At 39.4% G+C, this 11,181-nt stretch overlaps 1 protein-coding gene across 1 annotated transcript in view; it reads right to left on the bottom strand.

Moving 5' to 3' along the window:
• Positions 1-293: 293 nt before the first annotated feature.
• The window catches only part of FGF9 (fibroblast growth factor 9), a gene marked incomplete at both ends in the record, with an annotated part of 29,702 nt that continues 18,814 nt past the window's right edge, over positions 294-11,181 (bottom strand). Inside the window, one exon of the mRNA XM_084235685.1 lies at positions 294-539. Coding sequence (XP_084091811.1) covers positions 294-539 — 246 coding nt within the window. The remainder of the gene's footprint in view (positions 540-11,181) is intronic.

Below are 11,181 nucleotides of genomic sequence, written 5' to 3'. Positions count from 1 at the left end.
ACTCTCCCCTGCTACCCATCCACTCGCACACTCACACGCTCCCGGTCTCCCCCTGCTCTTCTCACAATTAATCAAGCCTGTGGGCCTCAGCAGGCCTCCAGGAGGTCAAGCCTCTAAGTGCAGAACAAAATCAGCATGTTCCCATTCAAGCCTCCATCTCGTACATTATGCATGCGACAAAGTTTGGCAACAGTGGAGCTGATGTGATGACACTGCTAATCAATAAGAACCCACCGCATGAAACCTTTATAGTGGTTACTTTTTTAAGGGCTCAAGTGAAGAAATTGTCTTTGTCAACTTTGGCTTAGAATATCCTTATATAGTTCGGGTACTTTGTCGGGGTCCACCGGTCTAGGTAAAAAATGTGTGAATTTCTGGTGCCGTTTAGTCCTCGTTCCTTCTCTTGGGGTCCCGTCTTTATTTAACGCTACATAGTATCGCCTTCCAGTGTCCACGTGTTTGTATAGATTGGATGAGTAGGTATTATACCAGTTTTCTTCAAACTGTTCTCTGAATACACACTCTTGGGTTAGTTTTTCCTGTTAAAAAAAAATAAAGCAAGTAAGTATTTTTTACAAAATTACCCTTTTTCTGTGTTTAAAGCAATATTTAATATCTACACAATATAGCTGGTGAGAAAATACCTATTTTAACTCATGTTGACCCATTTTGTAAAAACTGCTTAACTCTATAAATTTAACTACATTCTGATTTTTTATTCATAATGATCAGAGCATAAAAGATTCTAAATGTTCTCCACTTGATCTTTTCCACATGCCAATTATTTGAATGAGTCACACAGGCGAAGGAGAACTAATAGAATGATTTGTTCTCATTTTTACTACAGCAATTAGGATAGTGCCCTTCCTGAGAGGGACAGTCTTTGCAGAAGCTGAAGGTTCAACTAATCACTTCATCTTTAACCTAATTTTTATAAAGTGCTTCTGTGTTGGATACTATCTGCCCTTTTAAGCTGGGGGGAGGGGTTATTTTTCTGTAAAATATGCTCAAATTTAGGTGTGCAGAAGACTCACGTAGGAAACTTTTTTTAATGTGGATTTGCAGTCTCCAACCCTTTAAAATCCTGATCCAGAATGTCTGGAAATGTTTTGTTTTTTTTTGTTTTTTTAACAGACCTGGGGGGGGGTGGGGAAGGTTTGCATGAATATAATTCTCAATCCTCATTTTAAGATGAAATGCTTGTATGAAGCCTGAGTGAGTCTTCCTGAGAACAAAGATGTAAAAACAAATAGTCTAGCGCTCCTAATGCCTTGTATCTAAATAGAAGAAACATCCCTCTCCAATTTAAAATGCAACATTCTCAGGCACACAGCCACAAGAGAGCAGCAGTATTTATTACCATATTCCCAAGGCAACAAAGGTCCACATTTCCATACATGTGCTCCACTTCTCCCTCCACCTGAGCCTCAGGAACCTGGGTTCCAAGCTAACCCCACACCCTGGGGCTCCTAGAGATGTATGTCTCTAAGCAGTAATGACCAGGAACAAGGTCCACATCACATCTGAAAATCACAAACACACTCTAAGCCCCAGCACATGCTTCTAAGTAGCCCCTGGAGAGACAGGACAACGGGATTTAATGGCCTTTCCACTCTGTGAAACTTTTCAAATCATTACCTTCCTGGATAGCACTTGTAAAAAAATAAATAAATAAACACTTAAATGATTTTAAAATATTCCCTTTTCTTGCCCACCTGATACTTCACATAAATAAGCACACACAAATACATTTCCATGCATGTGTTAAAGCAGGAGAATAGCTTAAGGGCATCTGGTGTTCCACCATTCTGCCACTCAAACCCAGGGGACAGACAACTAACTACACATCACCAAAATAGAGGCATCCTTTTTACATGCACACACTTGAGAACACAAGGTAACACACTGAATTCATACATATCAACTGGCAGAATCCATCATCTCCAAATGCTGTGGAATAAGTCAGGAGAGCAGAGGAGGAGAGACGGGAGAGAATTTGACAAAATCAATAGCCCAATGAAAGCCAGCTCCTCTACATCTCTTCTTTAATGAACTGAAGGCTCAATCCCACTCAACAGAGCACAAAGGTGCTCACTTCCTAAAAGGTACTCTTCAGGGTGATCAAGAAACACTGTAATAAAATATTATCTCATTGAACAACTTTTTGCTAAATGGGTTGAACGAAAGAAAAGCCAATGCAATTCAGCCATGATGGGCAAACTCAAAACTGCTCATGCAGATTTTATAGGACACAATGAAATGCAGGAAGCAAGATGTTATCCATGGCTTCCCACTCAACTACACTGCTCCCATTTGGGGTGCTCTCCCTTGAAGAAAGAAGTGAAGAGTCATCCCTTCACCCCTTCACCTCCCTCTACATGTAAACCTAGAGGTCCATTCTTCTGAGGAAACACAACCCCTACATTTCTTTGCACTGGGAGATGAGGCTGATGCAATTTTGCTTTTGCTTTCATCTCTATTAAAACTGACCAAATGGAAAGTGTGTGTTGAAGACATTAATGGCTATTTTAGTCATTACTTCTATCTGTATAATAAATACATTCCTCTCAGATTAGATAATTTCTGGCTAAAAATGTCTAGTTGGGTCTGCTGTTATTAAATAAGTTTTCTCAACAAATTACATTAATTTCTTTTTAATAAAATGGACCAAGCTAAAGAATTGTATTGTATACTGAGTCCTTTATCCTTTAGTTATACAAGAGACATGGAAAATTAACTCAGATTAAGCTTTCTTTTTCTCAGCAGGAAATCATATCACCAGACAGACTTTAACTTTAAAACAAGAATATTTCCTCCTTCTTTTGGATCTATGAGTTATCCACCAGTTTATATTTGCTTTGTATACAAATCGTATGTATAGCCTAGTAGCCTTTTTTGGATTGAAAATGTATACAAGGGAGTCTCAGCAGAAAATAGCCCTGTTACGTGGGGTGAAAATCATGCTTTGGAGGAAAAGGCCAGTACACACTCTAGCTTTGCCCCTCATTCCATGGAAATCATTTACAATTACTTATATAATTTCTCCAAGTCTGTTAAACACAGGTAGTAATAAATATCTTGAGACAGGACTATTACAAATATGCAATGAGAGAATATAGCGCAGCATAGAGGAAGCCCTCAATAAACAGGGGTGGCTATTGACATTAGGTCAACATCATAACCTCACAGAATGGGAACAAATCGAGTGCCACCTTTCCTAGGATAGTGAGGCCCAGATGTGAAATGATCTGCCCCTACTCTATGCCACAGGACCTTATTATTACCATAATGAAGCCACTAGAGCAAGAGGTTTCCTACTGGAGACACAGCACCCCCGAGACTGGCCTATTCTGTTTTTTTTTTCACTTTTCACTAAGCAGTGTGAGTCCTCCAGACCATCTTATCCAATGAGACTTTAATGATGTCCTTTCTAAAGGGCCAGGTACTTGGGAGGGTCACACCAGGAAAGGGCTAGGACTTACACCCTATGTCCAGGAATTCAGGGCAGTCACTCTTTTCCTTGAAGTCCTTTGTGCTTCCTTTCTTCTTTACCTCTAAATGATTTTTTTTTTTTAAACACACTATTCATTTTGTAGGAGTGGGTGAACAGGAAAAGAAAACAGCATGAACAAAATAATACAGGGGGGGCCTCCCTGGTGGCGCAGGTGGTTGAATGCCATACTGTGAAGCTGTCCGCAGCCTCTGCAGCGTGGGTTTGATCCCGGCCGGCCTGTGAGAATCCCACATGGTGCAGCAGACCTCTCCTGTCTCGTCCACTGCTCCCTCAGCAGTGTATTTCATCAGTCTGCCTGTTCTGTTCCCTGCTCTGTCTCTGGTAAATCCTCTCACCCTCCTGCACATCTGGCCTGTACCCAGTTCTTGTATAAATGAATAAATCTTTAAAAAAATAATAATACAGGGGTAGGGATATTACACCCTAAAAATGGAAGACTAATTTATTTTCAGTATTTAAGAGGAGAATCTCATTTTACATGCTTTGGATTAGGGTTTGGTTTTGTTATATAAAATAAAAAAAAAAAACTTTTAAAATATTGAATAAACTACTGAACTGGCCTTTTCACTGCCAAGTGAACATCGTTCACTCCCCTGGCAGGCTGTTAGGGCTCTGCATATACACACATAACACAAATTTCTAGGCAACCCAGAAAATAAAGTGAATTATTCCATTAAAAACAGTATAACTGGGCCTCCCCAGGTTGAGCACAGCACTGCGAAGCTGTCTGCAGACTCTGCAGCACAGGTTTGATTCCTGGCCGGCCAGGGATTCCCACATGGCACAGCAGACCTCTCCTCTCTTGCCCGCTGCCCCCCTCAGCAGTACTTTTTGTCTGTCTGCCTGTTCTGCTCGCCACTCTGTCTCTGGTGAATCCTCTCACCCTCCCAGGCCTCTGGGCTGTACCCCAGCTATTGCGTAAATAAAAAATAAATATTAAAAAAATGATGATAAAAATTCACTTTAAAAATAAATAAATAAAATAAAAACAGTATAACCTACAGCCAGGCTTCTTTTTGATGGTTAAGCATTTAATTGTCCCATACATAGGAGAGTTGTACAACTTGAGGGAACAAGTTAAATGAGATTGTGAAGACATACAGGGCAGTCACTGGTATATTTTAGCTTCTGTAATTATTACACAGTTGGTAAAACAAAGCTCTCATAAACTACATGCTTTAAAAATTAAAGACCCTATTAATTATCTCTACCATGCTTTCAGATAATGTCTTCCTCTTATATGGGATTATGCTAATGTGTGATTTTTATTTTAGAGATAAAGTAGCAAGATTTATAGAATTAATAACTATGTTCATACTTTTGTACATAATGATTAAACTATTTACTTGAGTATACTTGCTATGTATTTGTGTTCTAAGTTGATTTTACTAAATCAAAAATAAGTAAATGAATGCAAATTGGGACTGTAAAAAATACACTAGCCAGTATTCTCACATATATGCAGAGGAAGGAAAAAAATGTTTCTACTTTCATAAACTATACACTTAAGAATTATAGAACTCAGACATTTTAAAACTTACCACATGTTTCCAATGCAGACAGTTTATAGAGTATTCCACTATAAAGTGATCAATTCTTATTTTATTGTATTTCCATGTTTTAATTTTTTTTTAGATTATTTAACTATAGCTGTTTATGGCATACCTATCTTTGAACTGTTGGATTATATCACTAGGCTTGGATGGAGAATGTGGATTTAATTCAAAAGTCTACTAAAGCCTATGCTTTGGAACAAAATCTGGTGAATGTTAGCAACTATGGAAACCTCTTTTCATTTTATATCATCAAATTCTGAGCAGTGGGAAAAACTGAAATTAAAACTTCAAAACGTTTACTAATCCTATTAAGCCAAAGAATGAGATAACAATGTGAAAATTATAGTACACCCCAGAGAATGTGTAGAAATATTATAAGACATAAATTTATAGAGACAGTAATTTAAAATATTTGACAGTTGGAAAATGTATAATCCACATGGGCATTATTATATCCAATTTGTACCTATACCCATTTAAAAACTGAAATCAGAATTTTCCAAAATTCCAGATGCACCAATTTTCATTGAAAACACATACTTATGTCATCCTGCTATTCTCAAACTTTATTTCCATGTTTATATGTATATAAACATATACAGTATAGCTTTAACTACACTACCAAAATGATTGTATTTATTTAGTTTAATGGGTTGCTCAAGCTACTTACATAAACTACCACAACACAGAGAGTGAAGGTCAGTGACTATACAGAAACTGACTTGAGTGTAGAGTTCCGAAACATTTTATAAGTTAATGATTTGATGCAATCACTCATTCTCAAATCTACTGTTTATTATAGTCATGGTATTTAAAACCTCCCCTAACCACAATTACTCATACAGATGTACTCTTCCTCATTAATAATCTAGCAGTAAAGTCTTAATGGGAGTTGTTGCAAGGATTGGGGTGATTAAATATAATGACTAAAGGACCATTAATAAGAAGCCAGTTCTTTTAACTCTTCTCTCCTGGGAGAAGTCCCCAAATAGATAGAAAGCAACAAACACAGAGAGAACCAGAATGAGGACACTACTTATTTTATTATAAGTTCAATTCAGACTCAAACCTCTCAGTATGCCACACCTTAGGTCTATTTCTCAAAATTTTTAAAGCCTCCCCACCCTTGTTCCAGATGGGTCTGCTTTTATACCTATGATTCTGATCATCAAAATTGCCACTCGAATTGAGAAAACAATTGAATCAATGGTGTCTAGTCAATGTAAATAAAATGAAGCAAAAGGGCACCGTTTCAAATTAAGCATGCCTACAATTTCTCCGCTGCTCCAAAAACAAAAAACAGAAGACACCTTCTCTCCACAAGCTATTTACTCAGGTATTCAGAGACACATAGGTGAGAGTCCCAGTCCTAATGTAGGGGCACAAATAGACATCTCCCATCCTGCGTGCTCTTCCAAAATGTGGCACCAACCATACTCCCAAGGACAGCAGCACTTGCCAAATGTACTACAGGAAATACTAGACAATGTAGATGTCTACGGATATGGACATTTGTACATTAGCTCATAAACTCTCAATATATTTTCAGAGACACAGTGCCACAGGGAAAGAAAATCTTGCTCAAGGAATAACAGAATTCAAATTTGGGAAATTCAAAATTGATTATGAGAACTATTTTCATTTGTGTAAATGTGTGGCCAATGAACATTTAATTCTTTCATAAAGAACCCTGCAGGAAGAATTCACAATATGTCTTTTAGGGTCTTAGAACACAAAATTAAAAAGAAACCAAATGTGACATTTCTTACCATAGACAATTATCTGATAAGAGTAATATATCCTTAGAAGACCACTTAAAATGCACATTAAAGATATGCAAAGAAGGATGAAACTTCAAACTAAATTTTATTCTCTGTATAAAGTGAGAATAGAATGCCCCTGAAGAATGCAGACTGATAATGGAAAAAAGTGTAGAAAGCTAAGAGGCTGGGAGGTGAAATTAAGGAAATAAGGGATTCAGAAATGATAGCACACAAAAACAACTGCATCCAGCTGCTTTGTTTTATAATCATTGGATATACTACAGGGAAAGAACAGAAAAAGAAAGATGTACCAAAAATTTTCTATGGTAAAGAAAACAGGTTAAATTCAGTACTTGCTTAATAGAAATAAAATTAGAAAAACTGAAAGATTAACAAATCTAGTAAGTCCAAAGACAATTTTTGAAGAACTAAGAGATTCACAGAATTTCTTTTGGTACATGAATGCCAGCCTTCCACAAATACACGCAACAAAAGGTGGCAACTGTGGGTGGATTGACTGACCACTTGGGCCTCGATTTCCATATATTATGGGGAGTTGAGTCACCTTAGAATTCTAATGAGTCAGACTTGGGACATGAAAATATGGAGAGCAGAACTATCCATAACAACTCTGGAAGAACATACTGATCAGACAACGGAAAAAGAAAGCAGCAGGATTGGGAAATAGGAAAGAAAATCAAGTAAAATGTACTATATCAGATGCCACTGGAGAGGGGGCAGGGCCACAGAAATGCAGCCAGAAATAATGCTCAGAAGCAGCCAAGGAAATGAGGTTGCTCTTTCAAGGAGACAGAATTGGTGCAGAAGACAGCCACTTCGGCACAAGGATCCACTTCTTTCCCTTTCCTGATAAAGGACAGGGACAATGCCCTCTTAAGTGTGACTTACCCATAATTCCTTGCACTTGGGGACTGGCACCATTCTCTTCCCAATGTTGGCCTCAATAAGCATGGCTCATTATCAAATGTCTGCCTGACCAACAAACCCAACACCATAATCTGCCCTAGGAGAAAACTTCCCGATATGTGACACCAAATTTCATAAGAAAACAAAATGTTAACAATGTCATTGTGCTCAAACCTGAAGGGAAAACCAGACTTGCACACAAGGAAAATAAAAAACAACTCTAAAATGAAATAGTAACAGCCTCTTGGACTTCTCAAACACCACCCTCCCCCAGCCAAAGATCATGTCTCCTCTGCAGCCCCATCCCCACCCACAGAGAAGTGTCAAGCGCATCACAAGGCAGAGGAAGCTTGTGTCTGCATCCTCCCCATTCCTTGGGTTCCCACTTCTTAGCTCCAGATGGTATACCAATGTCAGCCCTGATTTCTCTAAAATCAAAATCTCTCAGTCCCCAGATTGTGTATAGAAATGCCCTTGCTCTCTTAGAAGGAGGCAGTTGCTACCATCCCTCTGTCTCTGTAACACTTACATGATACAAGACTGTGCTTGATTCTCTCAGGACCCCTCTCTGCTAGAGCACTGACAGCCCACTCCAGTACTGAGAGGGCTCCTGACAACACTTAATTAGTCATTCCCCCAAGACACCAAATTCATATGCTGACATGGACCTTTTCTCAAAGGAGCACCCAAACCTTGAAAAGGCAGATCTGACTGCAGACATTCTGGTGCTGTGACATCCCAGTGAGTTCATGGATATGTGAACATTAAAAATCAGCAGCAGTAGCAGCAGCAGCGGCATCATCATCACCATGAAAGAAACTAAATCCCTGATAAATTCTATTAACATGGTGGATAAAATAACGAGTAAATGAAACTAGTTTGATAAGTTTACAAAGCTTAAGGCTTATAGTTAATAGTTTAAAGAAGAATTCAAGGGATGCCATATTTTGATCTGAAGATTTTTATTTCCTTTCATAGTCGATGTTATCAATCTTAATTTCAGATTTCAAACTTGCAGGTAACACAATTTCCATGCATCTCCCATTCAACCTTTCCACATTGCCATGCTCATCCATGAAGACTGCTAAGAGAATAAGCCGAACTAAGCAGCCAGCGTAAACCAAGCATTGTGCTGATTGCTTTATAGGCATCGTCTCCTCAAATCCTCCCGGCAATGCTATGCTGCGGCTTTCGATAACCATGTGTCAGAATTACAGCGCAGTAAGTTTCAGAATCCACAGAGCTGTGTTCCCTGTGTCCCCACCACTCCATGCTTCTTCTCCAAGTTCAAACTATTCAGAATTGCAAGTCTTGAATATTCCATCAAAATATAGATACTGAAAATCAACTTGAAAGATAGACATAGTGCCGGAGCTGTGAGTTCATGTTAATGAATCAACAGTATTTTCACACACAAGGAGGAAACAGTATTTTCACTCACAAGGAGGAAAGAATGAGAGAGGAAGGCAGAGAGGAGAACAGAAAGATATAGAAAGCCGAGAGTAGACCATAATTATGTGAGAAGGTAGAATGCCGTGTGGCAGTTAAAGAGGCAAAAATCATTCCATGCTTCAGCAAAGGAAACACATTATGCACCTTAGGGAAAGAGACGTCTTTGGCCTGACCTTGGCAGATCTATTCTTAGAATACTGCATTGAGCTTTAGGCACTTCATTGCAAAGGAAAAGCAAACCACAACAGATTTCAATGAAGAATTATAAGAACAACAACAACCAAAAAAAAAAAAAAGATTAAGAAGGGAAGGCGCCAGCTTATGTCAGGATGTTAAGCATTTATACCAAGGATGAAGGAAGACAGCTCTCTGTCTCTACACTTAACGCTATAACCTTTCAATCCTTAGGGGGAGCCCTCTGCAGCAGGGGTGTAGAGAATGCAGACATTTTTTCTCAGCTGCCTATCAGGATGCTGCTGAGGTGCACCAGGTCAACAGCCTGATAAATGATGTCTTTGCACCTATGAGTCAGTCCTAGGCGTGGGAGGAGGCAGGAGGAAAGAGGCAGCCAGACCACTGCTGGAGTACTCCCCAGGGCAGTGGCTTCTATCCGGCTCCAGCGATGCTGGCATTCTTTGTGAGGCTCAAATAATACCAAACCACTCTGCAGCAACATCCCTTAGTAGCTAATGATGCTGACAGGGGAGGACCCTCCAAATGTCAACAATATATCAATACTTCTGGCATCAGCTGGGAGAACCTAAGCAGAGACAGGGCTTCCACAAGGGTAGAAATAACAATAACAACATGGGGATACATCCAGCAGCCTCAGTGTTTCCAAACCCTGTAGCAAAGTTGCCTTCACAAGATAGTTGGCTGAGATCACCTGCCTATTTTTCTCCATCTCCTCTGTGAATTATCCTGACATTCTCTCCTACCCCTGCAATTAAGTTCCCTCCTCCAAACTCTCTGAGCCTTTTTTTGTACGTAATTCTATTATAACATTAATCACAGCAAATTATAATTCTTGGTTTGCAGGTCTCACTCCGCCAACAAAGTTGCAAGTTCTTCTTGAATAGTTCTAAGATTACCCAGGAAAGGAAGTACTATTTGCATTTGTGTGAACTGTCCATTCTCAGTAGTTCTGTTCTACCTATAGAGTAGCTGTGAACATTGAATTAGCAATACTGAACCACTGCTCCTCAGGGACAAGCAGGGTTAGGTTCCTATGAGGCTCTCCTTCTAGTATTTTTGTCAAATGATCACAATATAACCTGTTTGGGTGTATTTCTGTGTGTGTGTGTGTGTGAAAATACTGTTGATTCATTAACGTGAACTCACAGCCTCCAGCACTATAACTCATACCTGAACAAAGCTCGCCCTAACACATGTACTTTTCTCCTTAAGGCACATCACAGCCTTCTTTGCATTGAGAAATACCAGCACTGTGGTTGGGGTTTAAACAGCAAAATCACCAATAATAATATGACACTGAATAGATCCCCAAAAGAACATCTGTTTACACTGCGAGCCGAGACCAGAAGAGCGGTGTTGTCTGTTGGGCCTCTTTCGGGAACATGCCCACCAGGTAACTGACATTTTTTGCTTCTCTATGCACATCTGCAAATGACCACAAGAGTGCCATGAGGAATGGTTCTGAGGTTAAAAGCAAATTTTAGCCAGTAGGCCAACTTCACAAGTACACAATCTGCAAATAATGAGGACTGCCTGTATTTTCATCATGTACTACACACATATCAGTTGTAGATGGCACCAATAATGTTTGTTCACTTTGTAAAGGCAAAACTGTGTGTGAGTGAACAGAGAGTGAGTGAGTGTGCCAGTGGTAGTAGGTGGAAGAACAAAGAAGGGAGCAAGCAAGGGAAGGAGGGGAAGGCGTGAGCAGCAGACCAACAGAATACTCCCTAATTCTACATATTCTGAACTGGGCGGCCACAGACATTAACTG

Source organism: Talpa europaea (assembly GCF_964194135.1).
Source record: "Talpa europaea genome assembly, chromosome: 6".
NCBI classification, from domain to species: domain Eukaryota; kingdom Metazoa; phylum Chordata; class Mammalia; order Eulipotyphla; family Talpidae; genus Talpa; species Talpa europaea.
The sequence above is the reverse complement of the archived record's forward strand: the minus strand, read 5'-3'. Positions and strand labels throughout refer to the sequence as shown.